This window comes from Oryza glaberrima, chromosome 4 (assembly GCF_000147395.1).
Source record: "Oryza glaberrima chromosome 4, OglaRS2, whole genome shotgun sequence".
NCBI lineage: Eukaryota > Viridiplantae > Streptophyta > Magnoliopsida > Poales > Poaceae > Oryza > Oryza glaberrima.
In genome coordinates this window covers 27123905-27149102 of record NC_068329.1, presented here as the reverse complement: position 1 = coordinate 27149102, position 25198 = coordinate 27123905, and the positions used below count along the sequence as shown (strand labels likewise).

At 43.5% G+C, this 25198-nt stretch overlaps 4 protein-coding genes and 1 long non-coding RNA gene across 8 annotated transcripts; 2 read left to right on the top strand and 3 right to left on the bottom strand.

Annotated features, from left to right (window-relative positions):
* Positions 1–794: 794 nt before the first annotated feature.
* Positions 795–4350, bottom strand: LOC127771194 (uncharacterized). Of its 2 annotated transcripts, none has more exons than XM_052297041.1 (3): positions 3815–4350; positions 1308–3250; positions 795–1086 (listed from the first exon to the last, which is right to left on the bottom strand). In XM_052297041.1, exons 1-2 carry the CDS (start codon positions 4198–4200, stop codon positions 1321–1323), a joined length of 2316 nt encoding a protein of 771 aa, XP_052153001.1. In that variant the 5' UTR covers positions 4201–4350; the 3' UTR covers positions 795–1086; positions 1308–1320. The 2 variants fall into 2 exon arrangements, with proteins under 2 accessions (XP_052153001.1, XP_052153000.1); XM_052297040.1 differs by having other exon boundaries at positions 795–1071; positions 3815–4349.
* Positions 4351–7550: 3200 nt separating this feature from the next.
* Positions 7551–11427, top strand: LOC127770180 (serine/threonine-protein kinase STY13-like). Its single transcript, XM_052295846.1, has 3 exons — positions 7551–7723; positions 7857–8925; positions 10757–11427. The coding sequence occupies exons 2-3, from the start codon at positions 7997–7999 to the stop codon at positions 11094–11096; spliced, it is 1269 nt and encodes a 422-aa protein (XP_052151806.1). The 5' UTR covers positions 7551–7723; positions 7857–7996; the 3' UTR covers positions 11097–11427.
* Positions 11428–11594: 167 nt separating this feature from the next.
* LOC127770179 (YTH domain-containing protein ECT3-like) lies at positions 11595–16019 on the bottom strand. Of its 2 annotated transcripts, none has more exons than XM_052295845.1 (9): positions 15830–16019; positions 14865–14920; positions 14588–14762; positions 14137–14213; positions 13776–14013; positions 13577–13641; positions 12969–13427; positions 12590–12802; positions 11595–12442 (listed from the first exon to the last, which is right to left on the bottom strand). In XM_052295845.1, exons 1-9 carry the CDS (start codon positions 15861–15863, stop codon positions 12053–12055), a joined length of 1707 nt encoding a protein of 568 aa, XP_052151805.1. In that variant the 5' UTR covers positions 15864–16019; the 3' UTR covers positions 11595–12052. The 2 variants fall into 2 exon arrangements, with proteins under 2 accessions (XP_052151805.1, XP_052151804.1); XM_052295844.1 differs by having other exon boundaries at positions 14847–14920; positions 15830–16018.
* Positions 16020–19166: 3147 nt separating this feature from the next.
* LOC127771693 (uncharacterized) lies at positions 19167–21208 on the bottom strand. 2 transcript variants are annotated; one of them, XR_008017191.1, is made up of 3 exons: positions 21007–21208; positions 20316–20908; positions 19167–19592 (listed from the first exon to the last, which is right to left on the bottom strand). It is a non-coding gene; the product is annotated as an uncharacterized LOC127771693 (long non-coding RNA). The 2 variants fall into 2 exon arrangements; XR_008017190.1 differs by having other exon boundaries at positions 19167–20908.
* Positions 21209–21547: 339 nt separating this feature from the next.
* Positions 21548–24399, top strand: LOC127769842 (probable nucleoredoxin 3). The gene is made up of 3 exons (XM_052295501.1): positions 21548–21909; positions 22632–23123; positions 23639–24399. Exons 1-3 carry the CDS (start codon positions 21703–21705, stop codon positions 24230–24232), a joined length of 1293 nt encoding a protein of 430 aa, XP_052151461.1. The 5' UTR covers positions 21548–21702; the 3' UTR covers positions 24233–24399.
* The last annotated feature ends 799 nt before the right edge of the window (positions 24400–25198 follow it).

The window sequence follows — 25198 nt, the reverse complement described above, 5'->3', positions numbered from 1 at the left end:
CAGTGCTGTCTCCGGAGGCCAAATTGGATTCCAAAACTCATTGGACTTTAATATCTTGTAGATCCTCCATTCATCCAATATATTCTTTGGCAATGTTTTATATTTCTCATGCTTGGTTGTATGCATATACTTGATGGTCACATCACCACTACTAGCTCCAATTCATTTGTAGCCAATCTAATAGCTAATTCATATAATAGTTACTTAATATACTATGATATATAGTCCCACTGTCATACACTCACTGTATCTTGGAGTCCGTGCTACAGCTGGCTGCTGCTCTTCTATCTCATCTTTTATCTCATTAAAATATGTTTATAGCTAGCTAATAGTCCGTCATTATACCTGCTCTAAGCTAGATAACCATTGCAGGTGCCGTAAGAACAAAATGCGATGCAGACGTCGCTGCGCCGCGCGACAGGAGCAGCAGCACGAAGACAGCGGTCGCTTCGACATGTCCGATGATCACCAAGATTCCCAAATCCCAAGACGCTGCACAATCTGGAAACCTACCGGGTTGCCTTGCCTCTCTCTTTAGACCTCGGCTGGCTCGGCTGGCCTGCTTGGGGAAGATGTCCGAACTCCTAACCGACCATTAGTGCAAATAGGTTTCCCGGTCAAATTCGATCAGAGGTACCAACGTAGCGTAGGCGTAGCGCATAATTTTTCAACTGTTATTATCATCAAAAGTAATATATTCACTCCAGCATATGCAGAAATCAACGGCAAAATTTTGCCAACAAAAATGCTTGTGATGCTGTTCAGCACTAAGCCACTAAACCACATGGGCACAGTGTTAAACCATATATTTCTTGCAGACACAAGGTAATTATATCCACCAGAATACATATTGATCATTCACACAACAAAACAACAAGTATGAAAGTTCATACAAACATACGCAAACGTACATTCCTGAGGCAAAAGGTTCTCTACTGCTAGGAGAGATTTACTGCCGCATCAAGTCTTCTTCTGCTAGGACTCTGAAAAACTTGAGGGAGCAGGACATCGATCATCTGCTCGGTTCATGTAAAGATGCATCCCTCTTCTGCTTGAAGAAACCAGAGATGGCTGCAAAGGAAAATACTAAAGCATGGTGAGATTATACATTAGTTGCGAAGGAAGATGAAATTCATCCAATGTATTTGAACACTAAAATCTGTGATAGACCATTGACAATGCACAAAGTTAACTCCATATCCGAAAAAACATAACTTCTAATATTACTAAACAACAGACTACAAAATGTGTTTGTTTAAAACAATCCAAATATACACAAACAAAACAGAGGACAAAATCAGACTTACACATGACTTGCATTCAACGATGCCTCCTGTCTCTATATTCATCTCTAGAATAACGCTGTTCATAGTCCCTTCGAGAATGATGATAAGAATCATGTCTAGACCTTTTCGGATCACGGCTATCAAAATCTCTATTTCTTCGTCGACCATGTTCTTCATGCCTCCTATTTGGATCATACCTATCTTCATCATGTCTCCTGTTTGGATCATACCTATCCTCATCCTGCCTCCTGCTTGGATCATACCTATCTTCTCCAACTTTTCTTTTGTAGTCTCTTTCAACATCATTTTCGCCTTTCCTCCCCTCATGGTCACGCTCATATCTCTCTCCGTCCCTCTCCCCCTGCTTCTGCTTCTCCAATGCCTTTCTCTCTTCCTCCCTCTGCTTCTGCTTCTCAAGCTCTTTAGCCTTTCTCTCTTCCTCCCTCTGCTTCTGCCTGTCCAGCTCTTTTCTCTCTTCCTCCTGCTTTTGCTTCTCTAGCTCCTTTCTCTTCTCGTCTTGACTCCTTTTCTTTCTCTCTAACTCATCATGCTTCAACTGTCTTGCTGATTTCCTATCCTCGCGGCTGTCAGAACTCACATCTGATTCACTATCACTGCTACTGCTGTAATCTGAACTCTCTGAACTCTCACTTGAGCTAGTCACACTTCTTTTCTTTTGGGCAGCCAAACTCGCCCGTGCATCAAGGTGTCTTTTCCTTTCACGAGCATGGCTATCTGAATCAGAATCAGTATCATGCCTCTTGCGCTTATCAACATTCTTTCCAGAGTTCTCTTCCTTTTCTTTACCTCTTTGTGCTGGTTTATCGCTATGGTGATAGGACTTCGGAAGATTCTTCTTTTTCTTAACATAAGTTTCTGAATCAGTCTCTGATTCATCACTGTACCGGTCCTTCCGAACAACCTTGCTGCTTGGCTTGTCATCTTTCAAGTCATTGTATGGGATCTTAACAGGTTTCTTCTCTCCATAGCCATCGCTAGCAAACTCACTTTGATTTTCAGCATCCTTTCGGGACTGAAGTTCAGAATCACGGCGAGAAATCTTTGAATACTTTGATTTTCCACCATGATCACTGTCTGAGCCACTTCCTGGGCCATCAGAATACTTGTCCTTAGGAGCCTTTCTTCGGGGCTTATCATCTTTAGATTCATTGCGAGAACTATTTGTAGATTTCTTCTTCTTCCGATCATAGTCGCTGTCCGACTCACTGAACGAACCATCACCCTCCGAGTCAGTATCTGAATCATCCATGCGCTTACCCTTTCTAGGCTTTTCATCTTCTGAGTCATGTCGGCGAGAGATCGTGGCAGGCCTTTTCTTTCTCTCATCACGATCGTTCTTGCCATGTTTTGTTGTCCTCTTGCCATAATCACCATCTGAATCAGACTCTGAATCATGGCGAGAGCTCTTTCCACGCCTTGCATTCTTATGATCACTCTCAGAATCAGACTCTGAATCATGGCGAGAGCTCTTTTTACACTTTGCATTCTTATGGTCACTCTCAGAATCATCATCTGTATCATGGCGAGAATTCTTCAAGTGTTTACTGTGCTTCTTTTCATCATATTTAGCCTCAGAATCATCTTCTGAACCATAGCGAGAATTCTTCTTCTTCTTGTTGTTATCATCATGATCTGAATCTGAATCATGACCAAGTTTAATCTTCCTAGAACTTTTGCCATGACTCTTTGCATCACTCCCTTTATCCTTCTTACCCTTCTTTGCATGCCTTCTGTCATCCTTTAAAGTCTTGCCATCTTCTGGCCCATCTATTTCCAAACCTTCATACTCCTTCCCAGGAACAAGCTCCCCAGATTCCACATCACTTTCTACATCAGCGTTCTTCTTCGCTTTATCATCAACATCCAAACCAAGAGCAGCCCTCAGCGTCTCAAGCTGCTTCTCCTTCCTTGCAGCAACGTGGTGGCTTTGTGTGTCTGAAAAACTGAGAGAATTCACTTCTTGTAAGAAATTGAATGACCATAACCTTCCTGTGAGAAATTAAATAACCTTACAGAAACAGAACAAACAAATGAACATATAACAGCAAAAATAAAGAAACCCATGCATATGCAGTCGTATCACGTATGCTAGTTGGAAACTTGGAACTATAGTAAAAAAAAAATATACTAGTATAGTAGAAATGAAACAATAACAGTTCAGTTATAGAAATGAAACTAGCGTGATGAAACACAAGTAACAGTTCAGTTATAGAAATGAAACAATCTTAACACTGTATCGAACAAATATAAACTTTTAAGCCATGAGTCACCAGCCCTGCTCTCCTACACATGACAAACAGTATAGCCAGCACAGTAACAAGAACAAGCTAGCATGATGAACTACGAGTAACAATTTGTTTCAGGAATAACACACAACCAAACACTGTATCGAAAATTATTAACTTTTAAGCATGAGTCACCAGCCTTCCTCTCCTAGTACACATGACAAACACTATAGCCAGCACAGTAAACGGAAATAAGACGAACACTTCGATCTCTACACATACCCTTTGCCCGGGAGTGGCTGCCGCCCCGCGCCGCGTCCTTCCTCCTCGGCGGCCGCGGCCGCCGCGGCCTCGATCTCGGCCTCCTTGCGCGCCTCCTCGACGCGCTCCTCGATCTCCCCCTCCGTGTACCCCTGCTCCTCGAGCGCGTCCCTCAGCAGGAGCAGCCGCAGCTCCACCTGCCGCTTCCGGTCGTGCTCCAGGATCTCCTTGTTCGGCTTCCGCATCCCGCCGAGGCCCCCGCCGGCGTCGTCGAACCCCGGGGCCGGCGCCGCCCTCGGGGGCCCGCCCGCCGACGACGACCGCGGCTTGATGAAGAACTTGTTGGTCTGCACGTACCCATTCGTGCCCGACCCCCGCGCGGTCTGGAGACCGATGCCGTTGTACATGGCGGCGGCGGCGGTGGGGAGCGGCCGGGGAGGTGGTAGTGGTGGTGCGGCGAAACCCTAGCTAGGGTTTCGATCGGTTTGGTTCGTCGCGACTCGCGAGATCCCCAATTCGGGAGGGAGACGGGATGAGAGGGGAGGAGGAGGAGGCGAGCGTGATCTTATTCGGCGGCTGCTTCGTGGGCTGGAGAATAATTTGAGTCGGTTTCGTGGGGAATAAGATCACTTTGACTCCCTCAACTGACCACCGAATCTAAATCGTATCCCTCAACCATAATACCAGAAATCTTGACCCCCTGAACTTATAAAATCGGTGTAATTTAACTCCCTTAGTGGTTTTGGATGGCGGTTTCGCTGACGTGGCGCACACGTGGCAGTGTTGACTTGGTCTTTGTTCCACGTGACATTGACGTGGCGTATATGTGGCATTAAAATAAAAAAATATATGCGGGACCCATTTTTCATTCACACAAAAAAAAATTTGTGGGACCCACTGACATGTGTGTCCCACATGTCACCCTCTCCTATCCCTTCTTCCTTCTCCCCCTCCTCCCTTCTCTATCTCTCCCTCTTTCTCTTCGTGCGTGGGGAGCGGCGGCGGCGGCGGCTACGACGGGCAATGGACGGAGCGGCAGCCGACAATCTTCGCGCCACCTCTGTCGCCGCCGCTGCAGCAGCAGTAGGGATTCGGGGATGGTGGCGGGGCGAGGGCATGGCGGCGAGGACACCTTGAGCGCCCGCTCAGCGAGGGCATGGCGGCGAGAGCACAACAGCGACGAGCAGGATGATTCCGGCGATGATGGTGCGGGGCGGCCACGGCGGGAAGGGAGCAAGCTGGGCGCGGTGGCACGGAGGAATGTGCGCAGCGGGGGACACCGAGCACACCGAGGAGGAGGTGGAGGAGCGCGAAAACGCTGCCACCCCGGCGGCCACCGAGCCCCCTGCTCTTGCCGCCAACTTCCCAAGCCTCCACGAGGCCGCCGCGGGCGCGGCCGGTGGCAAATCCAAGAGGAAGAAGGGGGCGGTCTCGCAGCGGACGTGCTCGGGGAGGGGGCCCATGTTGGAGGAGGAGGAGGAGCTCCAATCGCCGCTCCGCATCATGGCCAGGTCGACGCTGGAGCGCTCGAGGCCAGTCCGCCGCCGTGCGTTGGGGCGTGCGAGCTATTGCTCCCTTTCCACCGCGGCCACCGCCCACCTCGCCGTCGACGCCGCGGCCGCCGCCCTCCTCACTGCCCACGACACAGAGTGGGGACGAGGAGCGGCGGTTGGGAGCGTGCTCCCATCTCCCCCGACGCATTCCGTCGCACGTCGCCCAAGGTCCACCCCCATTTCAAGGAGGAGCTGCTCCTGCGCTTGTCGCCCGAGGTCCACCGCCCACCGCAGCCACCACTCCGGCACCCGCTCGCCGATGCCACCACCGAGCCCCCGCCTGTCGCCGGCTCATGTCAAGGGGAAAGAGAGAGAGAAATAAGGAAGAGAGGAGGAAGAAGGGTAGTGAGAGAGAAGATGACATGTGGGACCCACATGTCAGTGGGTCCCACAATTTTTTTTGTGTGAATGATAAATGGGCCCCGCATATATTTTTTTATTTAATGCCACATAAGCGCCACGTCAATGCCATGTGGAACAAAGACCAGGTCAACACTGCCACGTGTGCGCCACGTTAGCGAAACCGCCATCCAAAACCACTAAGGGAGTCAAATTGCACCGGTTTTGTAAGTTCGGGGGGTCAAGATTTCTGGTATTGCAGTTGAGGGATACGATTTAGATTCGGTGGTCAGTTGAGGGAGTCAAAGTGATCTTATTCCGTTTCGTGGCGAGGTGACGCTATGGGCCTTGTAGCATAAAACTGGGCTTATAATGATGGGCCGTATATGGGGGATTTGTCGGCCCGTAGAATAAGGAAAGGGAAATATATAGGTTTTTTCTTTAAAAAAACTGGAAATATACAGTTCAACCTTTGTCGTTACTGTACGCTGATAAACAGTGAAAAAAAACGAAGCAATCAAAAGCATTTTGTAGGTGAAACCCTTTCACCCTTTGCCCGTTTGTGTTGTGCGCTTGTGCCACCTCCTACCAGACACATCATACACAGAAAAACTGGCTTATTGTCTGCTTAGATCAACTTGCTGCGGTAAATTTTTTGGTAAAAGTTTTGATGGAAAAAGATTTAGCATTGCAATTTTACAAGTTGGTATTTAGATGCATGGTAAAGTTCTGCCATTAATTGCTGCTGCCTCTCTCATGCACGGGGCCCGATGTTTTTTTTTCTTCAAATTCGCTGCTATAGACTATCAAATGACAAATACCAACTTGTCTACTTTTTATATTTATTTTGCTAAAAAGTGTTCTAAAACGGTAAAATTTTAATCATTTTAGAGGATCTAAACCGGCCCTTAGCTCAATGCTAAACCAAGCACGCACGTGTAGTGTAAAGCACCACGAACGCGGTCGATGTGATCTCCCATCGTCCCATGCCTGATGCTGATGCCTCCCTCCATCACACGCTTCCGCTGAATCGCACTCTGATCGCGCCCCGTCCACAACCACGAGCCGTGTCCCGTGTACGTGCATCCGCGTGGAGCGGGATGCGGGAGCGCAACGTCGTAACGCGCAAAGAACGGGGCGCGCGCGCACGCACGCCCTGGTGCACCGGTGCGCGGGCGCACAGCTGCCGCGGGGTTGGCACGCATCAACGGGCCGGGGAGTCGTCGTCGTCCTCGCAAAGAAAAAAAAATCCCCAATCATTTCGAGGTGATCACCTACCAAATCATCATCACGGGCCTGTGCAGTCTGTGTCGCGGTGTATGTGCGCGTTACTACCGGTTTCCCCTCCGCTAGTAATCACCGACTCTCCCCATTGTGTCACATGGGCCTTTTGCTTTGTGATACGGTCAGGTCATAGACAAATTCACAAGAGCCAAATAAAATAAAATAAAATAAGAGAGAAAGATGGGATAGTGAAAGATCGAGATGGATAGGTGCGGTTTGAAAAAAAAAATTAACTACTACAGCTTCTCCTAAAATTAAAAACTCTCTAAATGATTTAGTTTTTTCTAGATTCTGAGAAAACATAATGGTAGAATCTAAAAAATTATATAGAAACAAAAAGATGGAAAACATAGTATTTCGCTATCAATCAGCTGCTTATCATAATTTTAAACTATCTAAACAGGCCCTATGATCATGTATCCTCGACTGCAGATAGGGCAAACACACATTTGCATAACTCCATCAGCAAGTGATTAGATTAGCTTAATTAATACCATTTTCATTAGTAAGAAAGTTGATTAGCTTCCTTAACCACCACTGCTAAGCTCAGTCACCTGGCTATAGAAAAAGCCAATACCGGCAGCTGCCTCTGACTCGTCTCCTCGTTGCTCCTCCCTACCCTAGTCGATCTCCCCTTCGCCTCGTCTCCCCGTCTCCTCCTCGCGAGCTCGCCCGCCCGCCGCCTGCGCCGAGCACCGCCGATCTCCACCCCGGCGAGCAGTAGCGGCGGCCGGCGTCCTGCTGCATCCCGCCGGTGAGCTCACGTCCTCTTCCTCATTTCTCTCCACCCGCGCCATTTCTCTTTGCACTTGACCTTAGCTTCTCTTGTAGATGTGGAAGCTTTTGTTTCGGCCTTAAGCTTGGTACTAATGGCGGTTTGTTTGCAGAGAAATTTGGGGGTTCAGCTGAACCCTCTATGCGCGACGATAGATCCGCCCTTGGGGAGTAGGGAAGGGAGGTGAGGTGAGGTGAGGAGATAGGAGGAGTTGAGAAGGCGCTGATTGTTGGGAGGAGGAGGAGGAGGAGGATGGTGGAAGGCCCCAAGTTCGCCGGCATGATGGGCGGCGTCGTCGGCGGCGCCGGCGGCCATGACGACATTGGTGGGAATTTCTGCGACATGGCGTACTACCGGAAGCTCGGGGAGAGCTCCAACATGTCGATCGATAGCCTCAATAGCCTGCAGACCAGCACGCATGGCGGTGGCTCCGTGGCAATGTCGGTGGATAACAGCAGCGTCGGGTCTAGTGATTCCCACACCAGGATGCTCAACCACCCGGGCCTCAGGGGGCATGTCGCAGCCAATTACTCGGTTGGGCACAGCATTTTCCGCCCCGGGCGGGTGTCGCATGCGTTGAGTGAGGATGCGCTTGCACGGGCATTGATGGACCCGAGGTACCCGACCGAGACGCTCAAGGATTACGAGGAGTGGACGATCGATTTGGGTAAGCTCCACATGGGGATGCCCTTTGCGCAGGGTGCATTTGGGAAGCTATACAAGGGCACCTACAATGGGGAGGATGTTGCCATCAAGCTTTTGGAGAGGCCAGAGGCGGATCCGGAGAGAGCCGGGCTAATGGAACAACAGTTTGTGCAAGAAGTTATGATGCTTGCAACTTTGAGGCATCCCAACATAGTTAAATTTATTGGGGCATGCAGGAAGCCGATGGTTTGGTGCATTGTGACAGAGTATGCAAAGGGTGGCTCAGTTAGGCAGTTTCTGATGAAGAGGCAGAACAGGTCAGTTCCATTAAAGCTTGCTGTGAAGCAAGCCTTGGATGTTGCAAGGGGCATGGCCTACGTCCATGCTCTTGGGTTCATTCACAGGGACCTCAAGTCAGATAATCTCTTGATTTCTGGCGATAAATCGATTAAGATAGCAGACTTTGGAGTTGCCAGGATTGAAGTCAAAACCGAGGGGATGACACCTGAAACAGGAACCTATCGTTGGATGGCCCCGTAAGTTGAATAAAACAACTACATTAATACTATTTACCATATTATCTGTTAGTTCTAGCCGCGTGCAACACTTTATTTTAGTTAAGAGAATTTTGTTTGGTTACTGAATAAAACAACTACATTAATGCTATTTACCAAGTAGGATATAGTATGTTAGTTAAAGGCGTACTATAACAATTTTTCCTTGTTCTATTTATTGAGGATCTTTAGACTGCATAGCCATAGATGGAATGAAATTAATGCTTTGTTGTTCGGACAGTTAAGGGAAGCTTTGATTAAGAAGAGATGGCAGCTTACCGTATGCATAAATGGAAAACTAGAGGATATATTCCAGCTAGGGCACCCACATTGTGGACAATAAGAGTGTTTCATAAGCATTTAGAACCTGGCTTTGTAAATTGTGACAAAGTTCAGAGCTCTGGAGCCGTTGCACTGACGGCGGGCAGCAATGGAGCTTTTGGACTGATCATGCTCATCTGATGACCACCCTATATCCACAGCTCCGCGCGTCCGCCGTCCGATGGTTGCCAACACTAAATCTGCTCGATGGGGACAGTGCCCCTTGGTCCTGGGTCCATTGGATGCTAGTGCTCGAGTAACTTCCCAGGTTCTTGCTGCCCTCCCTTGGTCTTGTCCTCTTGGGGATGCTGTCCCTGTTGCCTGGTGGTCACTGCCTCCTGGATCTACATGCCTGACTTCAGATTGCACCACTTTAGCAGGCCTTTGCTGCCTGCCCGATGACTGACTCTCAATATAAGGGAGAGGTGGATGGGGAGTCTAGTTGGGATTTTTTTTTTACCATGTGGGACCCTCCTTAAGGTTCTGTTTGGTCATGTAGCAAGTTCTTGTTAGGCCTTGCTTAAAACCACGTTGGGCCTTGAGCATTAAGGATTCCAGGTTGAAATATCATATATGCAGGTACTTACCATAAATCAGATATAGGTCTTGCAATATGGTAGGGTAGTGCACATCAATTGCTTGTCTTCAGTGCATTCCTTAGTCCTTACCAGCGCAATCTGTTTACCATATGATTGCTCATAGATCTGAATTACCTTAACAGAATCTCTGTTACAAACTATAACAAATGTGTGCATATGTCTTTGCCTCGTTCCTTTTCTTCTGCATCACTAGAAGGCTTCATTTCAGCCCTTAAAATACTTATTACCTGTTATTGGGTCATTAGAATCTAATCCTGTCACCAGTTGTTACTCATTTAGGTTTGTGTAACTTTGTAGGTGAAATGTCAATCACCAGATTCTTTCTGGAGTCAAGAATATTTAATGTTCAATGTGATCATCATGGCTACCATCTCGGGATGCTAGTAGACTGTAGTAGTACTTAAGTTAAATCTGAGGTTGGGTACATGGTTTGATTGGTTTATCATACAAGGTCACAATTTGTTTGAATAATCTCATGTTAGTTGTCCTGAACTCTAAATCCTTGGCCACACTTTTGAGTTTCCATCAGTGAGTACTAACTAGATTCTTTCTCAAGTCTAGTGGCACATGCATGTACATTGATGGTTTATAAAGCAAGTGGATGGTTATCTCTATAAGAAATCCAGTCAGTTTAGTCATTATTCCTCATGCCTTAATATTGCTAACACTGTGTTTCCTAGCAGTCTGGAAAAGAAGAAAACAGCATGAAAGCTAAAACTTGCTAATACTGACCTTGTTGTGTTTTACTTCATGGTAGTACATCGTAATATTTTTCAATAGGATACTGAGCAATGAGTTGTTTTCTATTTACTGTTTCAAATTGTAATTCGTTCAATACATTCATCTTATTAACTTGGTTCCTGATGTCTGACTCGCCTATTTTGATCCTGCAGAGAAATGATTCAGCACAGGCCATATGACCAGAAAGTAGATGTCTATAGCTTTGGCATTGTTCTATGGGAGCTCATTACTGGCATGCTCCCTTTCGCTAACATGACAGCAGTACAAGCTGCATTTGCTGTGGTGAACAAGGGTGTCCGTCCAGCCATACCACAGGACTGCTTGCCTGTTCTCAGTGAGATCATGACAAGGTGCTGGGATCCAAACCCTGATGTTCGCCCTCCATTCACCGAAGTAGTTAGGATGCTGGAGCATGCTGAGGTGGTGATCCTGAGCACAGTCCGCAAGGCCCGATTTCGGTGCTGCATCTCCCAACCGATGACAACTGATTGAATGAGACAACAGAGAGTTGCGAAGACCTTGATGGAAGGAAGCATAATCGAGTGTATTTATCACATGTTAGACTCTGCGCCGCTGAAGTAGAAATCCAACTTGAGTGTACGACTGAGTTATATACTCAGGTGTAAGGCAGTTCTATATTCAAAATATTTCTCTCTTAGAGTGGTGTTTTCAGACTGCTTTGGTGTGTTAGGCTCTATCCTTTTGTCGAAACATCATGCAGATTTCCTTTTGTTGTAACTGACGCATGTTCCTGCTGCTTTATGCCTGTGTTATATAATCCCCCTGCTGGAACATGCACAAACTTTGCTGCGTTCAGAGTATATAGTATGTACAATTTGAAATGTTCCGTTTGCAGAGTTCTGCTAATGCCAAGCTTTCGGTTAATCTTCCTTACCCGTTTCCTAGATTCAGCTCCTAGTTACTGGCTGAGTTTGTAGTGCCTGCCATTGATGAATACACAAGTGTAAAATGTTCTGTGAGATTAGCTCATTTCCATATTATCCTTGTCTCTGTTGATTGATACTGATGGAGCTGAAATTACCAAGAGTGTAAAACTGTCATCTCAACAGGAGAACTTTGCTACAGAATTGTATGATATCACAGGAAAAGATTGAGAACAACATAATTTAACTGCAAACTGTACAGAGCTCTGGCCTATATATGCAGCTTTCCTTATGGCTAAACCACTGAGCACCATTCTTGGTGGCGCTTGTGGAACAGATGACAGAACAGAAAGAAGAAATTGGGAAGGAAACATAAGACTAACATCATAACCTAACTGGAGGTGAACCAAATCCTTCTCCTCCAGCCTATAATGCAGCCTATGGTGAAGTACAAAAGAAGCAGCATTTTTTTTTTCACATATCAACCTCCTTTGATTTTCTTGCTTCCATGTGAACATCACAAGGCCCAGCTGCTTCTCGCAATCAGACATGAAAGGGGTAAGATCAACCACTTTCCTTCAAAGGGCTTGGCTCTGAATCTGCTAACAATCCTTCAGTCTCAGCAAGAGCAACAGGCTCGTTCTCAGGAACAGCAACAGCAGCAGCAGAAGCATCTTCAACCTTTGGTTTGTCCTCCCTGCTGCCCTTGGTTTCTCCAAGCTGCACAGCCCGGGCAAAGGTGGCTGAGATTTGGTTCATAAGATCCACTGGTTCCTTGGCCTCCACCATCGGCTTCTGGACCTCGGAATCAGTATGCTGCTGCTTCTGTCGCTGTCTGATATCCAGCATGGCTTTCTCCCGCTGCTCGTAGAAGTCGAAATCCTCGAGGATAGTTGTCTCGACCTCATGGTTCTTGAAGATTGTTAGCATCTGGAGCCCGTGGTCCAGTCTCACCTGTGAGTTGACAATGTTAGTTTAGTTACTTGGTGCTAGAGATAAGACCTGTCAATAGACAACCACCAAGACAGAGCAAAGCTTAAATTTGCATTCTGAAGTTAGTTTTAACTACAAAAAGGCCAGCATGGGTATTGGTCTTTTTACCTCCTGTGTGTCCCTGCTGTTGGTCACAGGCTTGTTTTCATTGTTCTCGAGAATGATGTGCCGAAGAAGGCTGTTCGGGACATCCTTGACAATGTGCCATTTGACAGGAAACTGGCCGCTCCACTTGTCTTGCTGCCAGTAATCAACACTCTTGTCGAAGTCCACAGGTCCAATCATCTCAGCCACACCACAGAACTGGCCGCTGCCATTAACCTATAGGGAAAGTCAAATTTCAAATTCATTTCATGCATGAAAAACTGCCTCAAAATCAAAATCAAATGGTAAGTCAAAGGACAAATTTTCATTTCCTATTGTTTATCTTTTTTCCTGCCATGAAAATAGAAAAGAGAAGAACAAGCAATGACAGAAATGATCATACCGAGAAAAACAAGAAAATAGGACAAGTGGCTTCTTTCTCTTTTGCTTCACGATAAGCAGCATCCAACTTTCTGTTACCACTAGCAGTGCTGGCCCAGACACCATACTTTATGCTCTTGTGTACATGATCTTCGGTATAGGATTTTATTACAAAAAATTTGGCATCCTCATACTCAATAACAAAATCATGTTGGTTGTACAAGTTAGAATCATTTATTAATGCACTTTTCCTATTTTTGTCCTCAGTTGAGGAGTTATTCACTTCTTTCTTGGGTTTGGTGGCCCGTGGACCACGGTTTTGCTCATTCATAAACTCAAGAGAGCCCTTATCATGCTTGAAGCCCCTGTCAAAGGGGCTAAATCTGCGACTGGCAGCACTCCAATTTGGCGTGCTACCTCCAAAATTACCAACTTGCTGCCGTGCCTTGTATGACCCAGAGCTGTACATGGACCCCTGATGCTGCAAAAACACAAGTTATCAGTACCTGAAAATAAGCACAGCAGAAACAATCATCGACAAATGTCCTCACAGAACCAACTATTGAGCACAATCACTGATACAATCAGTACAAATACATCAAAATACAATTGAAACAGTGTATCACATACCATTCCAGAAGCCAATGGTATGTTCCCTTGTCCAAAAATTCCAGTAACACTTTGTTGCATTTGAGCTGCAATAATATCATACGGTCATTACAAAGATGGCATGGGTTAAGATAGTAAAATATTTCTAGCATTGCACACAGTTATCAAAACCCTGTATACATAATGAGAAGCCATAGAGAGATTAAAAAGGAAATCTTACTTCCATCGAAGGAACCGAAATGCTGGTGGAACCCAGGAGTTGGTGAATACAGAAGTCCATCAGGAAGGTAATACTCTTGCATAGGATCAAACTGCGACATCCCAGTTGCAGAATTTGAATGTCCCATGCTAGGAGAAGCAGGTGGCTGATAGTAAGGACTTGACAGAGGGCAGTGCAAAGGGTAATATGGTTGGCTGTCTCCCATGGTTGGCACAGGGGAATAAGAACTGTACATCACCTGAACATTTGCATATCAAGGAGATTACATTAGTAACTGACCCTTCTTGTAAAATCATGGTAGCAGAACAAGATGGTGAAAGCATTAAGAAAGAGGGGAGGTGTATAATAACCATGTACTTACAGGAGATGCAGCATCAGTTCCATCTGCACTGGCAACATGCGGATATTCTTCCCATTGACCCAGATGGTTCAAGTATCCTGTCGAAAGAACATTCTTCATTCAAATCAAGCAGTTGTAATTCATGAACAGGGTAATGTGCTATCATCTCAAAACAATAGAGCAAACATGTTCTACAGAATCAACAATGGGGAACCAAATGACTACAGTTTCCTGACTATAGTGCCAAGACAGAAATTAGTCAATCAATTTCCTCAAAATGTGTGAAGTAAATGTGCAACGTAGAGCAGCACATTAGCAAATGCCCCCTCAGATAGAACCTGTGCAGCTAATTAAAATCCAAATCTATTTCAGTCTAGAAACAAATGCTACAGTTTTTAGTATCTTCAATGCATGACAATGTGTTGGTGGGTGTAAGCATCAAGACAGAGAAACAAAAAAAATGTGCTCTAACCTCCAGAAAAGACTGTATGTGGCTGAGGGGTATACACATTGGGCTGGTAGATGAAATGTTGTTCTCCACCTTTACCCAAAAAGCTTCCCTTCTCTTGAGCACTTTTGGTTGATTTTAAGGAACTTGCGCCGTGCAAAGCAGTACTAGATAAATTATGATCTTCACTAGAGAGAATCTGACATAACACCAATCAACTGTTAGTAGTACCGAAACATTTGCGAAGAAAAAAAAAAGCTACAAGGATTATGACTGTAATAACCTGCTTTTTCACACTCACACTTGTAGAAGGACTTTTCTCAACCACAAGGCGTGACTCTAGAGGCTCCATGTGATCTATTCAAGAGGGACATCCATGTATAAGTCTCAGCACAGTAAATTAAGCCTTTTATGACAAAATAGTAAACTAAGTTGCATCCGGGCAAATTAGAAATGGAAGTTAACAAAAGGGAACTATTGCGTATAGGCGCATAAACTAAGTAACCAACTTTCATGTACAATCGTACAGACGAAATGATGAATAATGCTGCTAACATGTTAAAACAAACAAAGAACCACGGTAGAAATTCTTATTAGTGAAAAAAAAATGTGGAGGCACTTCCTAGTTTTTTCTTTTGCTTAAGTTGCATAGATTCTGTAAGACCAGGACATCAGCAACAAGCTCCCATAATAAACTACACTGTAAATTATCCATGTTGGTTTGTTCAGTGATGAACGCTTGGTCGCCTAATACATCACGAACTACCATTTAGGTCATTACTTACTCAAACTTTGTTACTGACCTTGCCACACAACTAGATACCTTACCAACTTACGAAGTAAATAGAGTAGAAGCTTGAGCACATGCTAACTAACAAGTGAAGAAATCACTATCAGCAAAATCGATTTTGGGGATAAATGGCATCTAAAATTGCTATTCTCCAATCAACCTAACAAAAAAATAAAGAAAAAACGAAAAGAAATAAGAGAGAGAAGAGAAGGTCGAGATTTTACAGCATCAGAACAGCAGCGTCGTACAAAATCTCAGTCCTGGGCTAATTTTAATTTTGACCAGAAAACCATGAAAATTCGCAAATTTACCACGATCCCCACACGAACAAACACCGCCAAGATCGCGACCTTCACAGATAAACTCCCACCCAACTCCTCAAATTCAACACAGAAGATAAGCAAAGTGAAGCAAAAAAAAAAAGAACTCCAAAATCAACAAGCAACCCAAATAAAAGGGGAAAAAAAGCAACGAACCAGCTGAATCTTGCGCCTGCTGAGCTGCCGCCATCTCCAAGATCAACAACTGGCAAGCAAATAGGCGCGGAGAATGAGAATCTTGCGGCGAAATCTCCCGGCGAGGGTTTAAGAGCTTAAACTGAAACTGGGGAACCAAAAGAGGAAAACTCGGGCAAATTTATTGGGAAAAAAATCGAGCGAATTGTGAGCAACTTTACCCCCGCTATAAATGCTCCATAAAATTTGCAATACGCCCCTTCACGTTTCACGTATTACCTAAACACACACCCCAAACTCCCTTGTCCCTCTCAACTACGGCTATTGGCACGAACACAATTGCGATTTGGGAACGAGGGCACCGTGTTTCTCATTAGCTTAAACAAGGATCAAATCAAATCCAGTTCTATACTAGTATATCGTGTTGTTCACTTTGATGCTAAAAAACATTACCAAAATTTAGCAAAAATTTGACAACTATGCCAAAAACATGATTTCTTATATAGTTACCAAAATTTGGCAGTACACTAAATGTAGCCACTTTTTTTTATAACTTTACCAAAATTTGATAAGGTTGAAAATAGCATTAAAGTTAACAGACCATTAGTTATGCTACTACTGCATCTTGTGCTTGTCCTTGTCATCTCACCTCTTCACCCAATGTCCCTTAAAGAGAGGTTTTAGATTGCACAAAAGTACCACAAGTACAACCACCATTCGCGTTCGTTTTGTAACTAAAAAATATATTTTTGAGTCCCATTTGTCTCTGGCCTTTCTTTTCTTCCACTTAGGGTACCCAATGTGGCTACTCAACTCAAAAGTCTTTTCTTTTCCACCTCTAGGATAATTAAGTATCGTGTTCTAAATAGTTGAATGTGGTATAGATTATTCATGCGACGCTTTCAAAATTATATGTTTCTATGAAGTATTTCTATGTCAGCATTGCTTTAAACAAGTTTTTCTAAGCTATTTATAGGCCCTATAATTGTGTAGTAATTAACATAATCATGTAACCAATATTTTTGGATCTATATTCTATCCAACCATGCAGTTAGAGCCACCAAGCTGATTAAAGTTTTTATTCTTTTCTTAATTATTATTAATCGAACTCAAACGACAATGTCATCAACTTGCTCACTTGCCCTTTGACCGTCCCTTTCTTCCTCCTGTTGTTAACCATCTTGTCACTACTCACGCTGATGCCGACCTTATTCTTGGGAGGAAAGTTTGGAGTAGCAAAAATAATAATAATAATAAAACTGTTAATCTGGAGTCCGAGTGTGAAAGCCGTGAGTAATCCGCGTCTCCATCGTCCTCTCATGCTGTAATCAAGGTCAAGACGAAGCAAGCAAGCAAGCTCTTTGATTCGAGGCTAAGGTAAAAGCAGAAGAAAAACTGTGACGACTTGACTTGTGTGTGATTTATTCCTTGTCGGAAGCAACCCTGTGGATTTTTTTTTAACTTTTTAAACATTCTTAATCTTAATTTTAATTTTAAAAAATAAACATTCTGGTCACGTCAACTATCCTGGTGCAGGTGACGTGCTGTTTAAATTTTGAAAATAAGTTTAGAAATAATTTATTTTTAAAATAAAAGTTAAATGATTCAAAAAAATTTAAAAAAATCAACCATGTGCGGTGCGTCCGCGGCGGGGATTGCTCCGTGCTAAAGAAACAAAAGCGTTGCCTTTCCGGGTCCTGTGACTGTGAGTGTGAAAGAGATGGCCGTGAGAAACATGCGAACTTACACGTAGGGACACCATCAAACCAGCCAATCTCGCCAATCAAACCAGCCAATCTCGCCAACGAGTTTCATCAGAGACCGCGTAAACTTCGTTGCAAGTCCATGGGAGGGATCACCATGATATTTGCATCTGAACAGGCCGTGTTTAGTTTCTTCCATATTCCTAACTTTCCATCACATCATATCACATCAAAAACTTTCCAACACACATAAACTTTCAACTTTTTTTCTAAACTCCTAACTTTCTTTAAACTTCCAACTTTTTTCAGAAATTAACGCTAACTTTCAACTTTTTTTTCCAAACTTCCAACTTTCTTCAAACTTCTAACTTTTTTCAGAAACTAACACCCTGAACTGGTGAAGTTAGTGCAAAACTCTCAACTTTCTTCAAACTTCCAATTTTTTTTAGTAACTATAACCCTGAACTGGTGAAGTTAGTGCGACACCAATGGCAGGCAGGCGGGCAGGTAGCCACCATCTGAAGCAATCAGGATGCAGCAGGGATGGATGGATCATTTTCAAGACGGGTAGTAGACGAAGATGTATTGAACCCATTGTCGCATCGAACTTCTGCAGTTTACAGTGTTACAGTTTTACTTGCTGAAACCACAGAATAACAACAGAGTTTGCGACTGTATACTTGAGCTCTTGTTATGCATGTATATATAGCAACAGCTGCTTCAGAAAATCAGAAGTTTTGCATTACAGTGAATTGGAAACGAGGAAGATTATTCTAGAGTCACATGATCAACTGATATATATCCTGTTGGAACTTGGAATAGACAGGTATATATGTTGCCCTGCTATACAGACAAATTGAGGTCAGGTGGACCCTGACACCTGCGACATCCAACCATGGCATATCCAAAGAGTCCCCATTCGAGACAAGGCCTGTACAAAGGAAAAGCATTAACCAAAGCAAATAATGCCTCAAGATTCTGGTCAAATGAAAGATACGATTCTTGACAGCGACACATAATTAAATTTTCTAATGATTTCCAAGCAGTACAGTGCTATACAGAAATATCCGAGCCAAATATCTAAATGTAATTATATTAAGTGATCTACCGATAACCTTTTCTTTAGTTATTATTTTCCAGGGTCTTAACCTAGGCCTCTGGGTGATTTCTTTTCTCGAAACAAAATGATCCGTGCAGTGAGATTACAAAGCATGCTTAACACAGTAGGGAATAAAGTATGACATAGCAAGTGCATAGCTGGAGAGCGACCCTCACTGAGACATTTTCTCAAAAGAGACAAAATCCCTGGTGGAAAATTTCTCTAATGCCGTTTCATTTCTCGGAGAATGTTTAGTACAGTAGGTGATAGCTTGGGAAGGAAACCATATATCTGAAAAACAACTAAACAAAATAAGGATATCGAAGTGCACTCTCTTCTTGTTATTTGAATTACATGCTCTGATTATATTGTGTTTGTTTGGTTTCTATTCTGAATGAAGGAAGGCCTCATTGGAATGCATTTTCACTCACAGTCACTATGGTGGCAACAAACGGCACAATCACTTAAAAGTTGCAATTGCTTGGTAGAAAAAGCTATTGAAAGTATAGAATCCTAACTCCAAATCTAATTTCAACTGCCTAATCATGAAAATGTATTATTTTTTGCCGGGCCGGCAAAAGGATGAAGGCCAGAGTATATTAAGAAAGAGTGCAAGAATGTGCATTATTACAAACACGCCCCCGAAAACTAAGGGCGAGAAGACAGAAAAGAAAAAAGGCTACAGCACACGGCCGCCTCCGCCGCTTACGAAGCTACAATCAAGCCCGCTGCAATCCAAGTTCTCCATTCATCTTCTATGGCCGCACAAAGGTTGACAAAAAAAAATGAAACTTACTGATGAAGAAATGAAACTTACTGCAGTATCCTGGAACGAACAAAGAGCAAAAGACAAGCAAAACCTACCCATATCTTCACAAATACATCCATAACAATTGGAACCACACGTACAAAAATGGTAATTGCAGCTTGATCAGCTTCAAGGCCATAGTGTTCGAGAACCACTTCTACTAATGTGTGCCAACTTGACTCCGAATGATTATGCAAAATTGTAGAAGGGAGAACTTCAGAGAAAGGATGACGCAATTAATATGCACAGAGCAAAGGAGATAGATAAACTAGATTGGCAATCATGGATATATGACTTTTCCTAATTTTTGTCCCTTTGTAAATATTGTAACCTTTTTATTATATATTTAATATAGCGCAGTAGGAGCTTCTCCTGCTGTTTCCCGTCAAAAAAAAATTAATAGTAAAATCGTGATAAAGTTCAATGGCTCATGAGGTTCATATAAGGATGGCTTCTGCACAGACTAGTTCCAGTTGAAAGAAGAGATACTGGCATTCATTTTCAGTTCTTTCTCGGTATATCGTGAATGAAAAGTTCCTGCTATGCACAAGGTGCTACCACGCAAAAGGAGAAATTATCTTCTATTTTTGGAGTAAAATATCTGTAAGATCAGAAATTTGGTCCTATGATGATGTCAGGCAATAGGATGTGGACACTTGCATATTTGTTGAATCGTTAGCACTTTACAACATGCTAAAATATACAATACAAGAATAACTAAAGGGAAAATATCCAGTGTAAACCATCGAAAAGGTGAAAACCCATGAAAACCTGACCTAAAAGTTCTCTAAATTCATGAAAAAAATGCTAGAGATAGGAATAGGCATGACATATATTATCACAAAATCTCAAGTTCAAACTCAATTTCATTTGGGAGAAGAAAAAAAGACTATTCACCTGAAATTTGTGTTTTTTCCCTTCCAAATAAAGTTTAGTTTGGACTTGAGATTCAATGAGCCAAGCTGCCTGAGTCAATCCGATCCTCCCATGATCGTCCTTCTGAATTCATCGCCTCCTGTTGTGCCTACCACAGCTCAACAATGGCCTCACCTTTCCCTTCCACTCTTTAAATTTCTCATCATTAGGAAGCTCTTCCTCTCCATCAAAGGCATCAAGAACATCATCTGTGCTCCAATCAGGCCAGACCCATGCATCGGAGAACCAACTCTTCCATCAACGCTGCCTCTTGCTACTCCTCCTCCTCTTGGCAAACACCACCCAATTCCTCACCCTCCTCCTTTGGGAACCAACAACAAACACCTTGCATGCATGAACCCTCTTCTGAAGAGTCTCCTCAACAGTGAGCCGGACAGTGTTGGCCCTTGGGCGCAGCATGCAGCAGCTCATAAACCTCATGGAAAAGATGCCACATCTTCGAGGTGCCCATACAACATCAGCATCACATCACCCCGAGTACGGCTAATGGAGCCAAGAAACCTCCCAGAGAATCACAGAGCATCACAACTTCCTTCCTCTCCTTCCAGCACGTGCTGTTGCAATGAAGCACGCAACAAAGAACGATAAACAGTCAACAAGAAGGAGAAGAATCACTCCGATTATCGGTAGATCAACCTGAAGAATCCTGTACCTTCGGAGCCTGAAACACCTCGAGGAGAAGAACACGATGAGAAGGTGCTCCTTTGCGTAGCAGCAACCCTGAGAGGCTCCACCAGGTGTCGAGCTAAGCACGCGATTCCACAATGGCGTCGTCGCCTTCCTCTGATCCACCAGAAATCCATTGGAGTGGACAAGAGAACCACACACACGACAGACCGTACGCGCGGCGGAGCACTCGCGAATTTGCGATAGCGATGGCTGATGAACTGTAAAAGCAATCGGATCATGGAGATTGTTGGGCTTGGGCCTACAGCCTCCTCCCTGCTGGGCCTGACCCAATCAAGGCCACATCATGTCTTGACTCTTGACTCCTTTTTTTTCATCAGATTTCTCAAGATAAAGAATGAAATATGTGATACTAATTCATAGTACTATTCAAGAGCACATTTTCTCATATATCAAAGATAACTAGATAAGGTATTCTATTCTAAGTAGGCAATTGCGTCAGAAAAAAAGGGAAATTACAGGGCACAAGGTGGCTGTCCACATCATCTGCATCCATGCTGACTGGAAGGATGATCACTCATTCTGTTTCACCTTCTCCTGTTCTTGATACCAACCTTTATCCTTATCCAACCTTGTTGTGTTTTTCACCCCAACTGCTGGGATTCTGGGAGCATATTAGTAGAATATTACCTAACCAATTTGCACACACTAGCTGCCAAAGATGCCATCCCTAGGAAGCCATGTTGGAACAGACCACTTGAAGCATCGGTGCTCACACGACAAAACCATAAAACTCCAGCAGCTGTTTCTTTTCTTGTTGTCATTGCCAGACATGGGAGAGACGGCAGAAGGTGTTGAAGCAGGCGAGAAATATGTGAGCATACCACAGTTGGCTGGAGTTGGAACTCTTCTCTCCAATGGAGGAAAGGTGAGACTGATCATAGTATTTGATAGCCCTGATCTTCAGCTTAGCTTGTGTTCTGTTGTTCTGAATAAATATTTCTCTAATTTTCTTGTGGATATACTATTTGGCATCCAAGCATGATTTAAATATAGCAAATAAACATCAATACATAGAAGTACTCCAGGGATTGGCTGTTCTGTTTCATGATCAAATCTGAGATCTCTGCTTAAGTATAGGCCCCCTTTGAATCACAGGAATGAAAAAACGGGGGAATAGGAAAAACATAGGATTCTGATAGGAATACAAGTATAAAACAGAGGATTGCAAAACACAGGAAAAACATAGGAATGACCGTTTGATTGAGCCGCAGGAAAAACACAGGAATTTGAGGAGAGAGAAAGACTCAAAGGATTCTTAACATGAGGTAGAACCTCATGTTAAATTTCCTTCAAAATTTGCATGGGAAGAGGCATTCCATAGGAATTTTATAGGATTCCATAGGATTCATTCCTTTGATTCAAAGGGCTATATAGGAAAAATTCCTATAGGAATTAAATCCTTTAAAATTCCTATGAATTTCCTTTGAATCAAAGGGGGCCTAAACTGCTAACATGGCATAGTTTTTCCAAATTAGTATCAGTATTAAAACTTCACACTATGCAGTACTGCAAAAATATGTTTGCTTTTGGTTTCAGAAAGAGAAGAATTAGTTGTCTCCTAAATTTGTCATTGTGTATCAAAAACAGGAAATACCTCTGTCGTCCATTGAAGGGAAGAGAATCTGCCTCTTCTTCTCGGCTCACTGGTGCAGGCCATGCAGGAACTTTACCCCAAAGTTGCTCCAAATCTACAGGAAACTCAGGAATACTTGCAAAAATATGGAGATAATCTTCATATCACTTGACCGCGACGAGATCAGCTTCTTGGACTACTTCAAAGGCATGCCATGGCTTGCCTTGCCTTTTGACACTGGCCTAAGGCAAAAATTATGTGTGCAATTTGACATTGAGCATATCCCAGCATTGATTCCTCTGTCAACAACGCTATCTCATGGATTTCGAGTCGAAGAGGATGCAGTGAAGCTGGTTGAGGAGTATGGAGTAGATGCCTACCCCTTTGGTGCAAAGAGGAGAAGTGAACTGGAGGGTATGGATGATGCCAGGAGACAAGGAGGTAATCTTCTGCAACTTCTTGGATGCAAGGAAAGAGAATATGTCATAAGTGAAGATGGCATAAAGGTGACCAAAATCATAACCTATAAATTCGTAATTTGCTTGTTTATGCATTGCGTATGTTTAGGTAAAATATAAGGCTAGATGATGCAGACTTGATAGATGGTGCCAGTATATAGATACATGCTATGACAGTAACCTGCTAGCAAGAACCCCAACAGATTGCACTAATACAAGCTAATATATGAGCACAGTCATCAAAATCTTAATGATTGTATAACCATTAAACTGAGTAAACTGGCAATGCTAGATTAATAATAGTAATCTAGTCACAAAACAATGAAACCAACAAAATATGAATTAGGTGAAGCTTTATGAAGCTACATGAGATAAAAAATAAAGGAATATAGCTACAGGTGCAGCACAACAGTTTTTTTGGATACTATGATCCTTGAAAGGAAGCATGGACCAACAAACTTAATGTGTAACATGCACAAGCGGAAATTGCTTTGAATTCCTCATCCCCATCAGGTACAATTGGCTTTGCTTTACCATTTCACCTTCTATTATAACTCTTTCAGACTCCTATATCTGACCTTAATGGCAAGACAATTGGACTGTACTTTGGAGCACACTGGTGCCCACCTTGCCGTGCCTTCACTAAACAACTCAGGGAGGCGTACGATGAGCTGAAAGCCTTGAGACCTGGGAATTTCCAGGTCATATTCATTTCCATGGACCGCAATGAGGAAGAATTCCAAGCAAGCCTGAGTGCAATGCCATGGTTTGCTATCCCCTATTCTGACACAACTGTGCAAGAACTCAGTAGAATCTTCACTATCAAAGGCATCCCAACACTCTTGATACTTGGACCAGATGGTAAAGTGTTCAAAACAGACGGAAGGAGAATAATTTCAAAATATGGTGCAATGGCATTCCCTTTTACAGAATCAAGAGCTTATGAGTTGGAAGAAGTTCTCAAAAAGGAAAGGGACAGCCTGCCTCATCGAGTGAGAGATCACCGTCATGAGCATGAGCTTGAGTTGGACATGGCTAAGGCTTATGTATGCGATAAGTGCCAACAGAAAGGGCAAAACTGGGTCTTCTCTTGCAAGCAGTGCAACTTCGATCTCCATCCAACCTGTGCGCAAGAAAGTACTGATGTAAACATCTGAGATATTTATACTTCAAATATACTGACAACAATGATGTATGCGTTTATGTATATTGTGTCCAACAGATCTAGTGCTAATGTGGCACTGGAAAAAAAATACTTTTAAGATCTAGTACTACGGGACTCAACACTCAATAGAAAAAACAGCTAACGTTCTGTGTCCCTGAATGCAAGATTAACAGATGGAATCTATGGGTGCACATTCCAAGTTCCAACAACAAAATAGTTATGTAATGATTTTTTTCAATAGAAGTATTCATATGTGACTATATATAATCTTGGCAAGGGATGTTCCAAAGATTTATGTAACTCATGCACTCATGAACTGATGGACCATCTCATATAGCTATCCACGCAGCTATTTCATCAAACACCTAGCGTGCAGCCGTGCAGGCTCAACCTCAAGACTTTAAGAGAAGAATATCATCTTATTTTCACGAACAGCAATAGAAAAACATCACGACCGCAATCCTCATATACCAGGCAACAACGAGGTAGTCTCAGAACTGTAGCGTGATTGGATTCTGAACGGCTTTTTCAGATTTGAACAACCTATACAGCGATCCGAAGCACTTACCACAACTTCACAAGCACTTCGACCAATCAAATGTGGCCACAGCTGAAAACTCTCTGAGATTTCTCAACGGAGAGCCTGAAAACAGCGACATTTCCTCGATCCACGTAGCCTTCGCGGATTTGGCAGGAAAAATCAGGGGAGAGGATGATAAAAGAGACTGAACAATTTAAAATGGGAGAATTGGACGGCAGAAAATTTAGCAAATATCCCCTTGTACATATTCACAAAAGGGACTACATTTGTTAAATATTAAACTAAGGTCCTTTGTCATTTCCAATAAACTCTTTGACAGCCTCAACCCATTGCAGCCATGGTTTTTCATGTCAAACTTTAACTGTCTGTCTTATTTAAAAAAAATTAAAAACATAAATTACGAGTAAAATACTATTC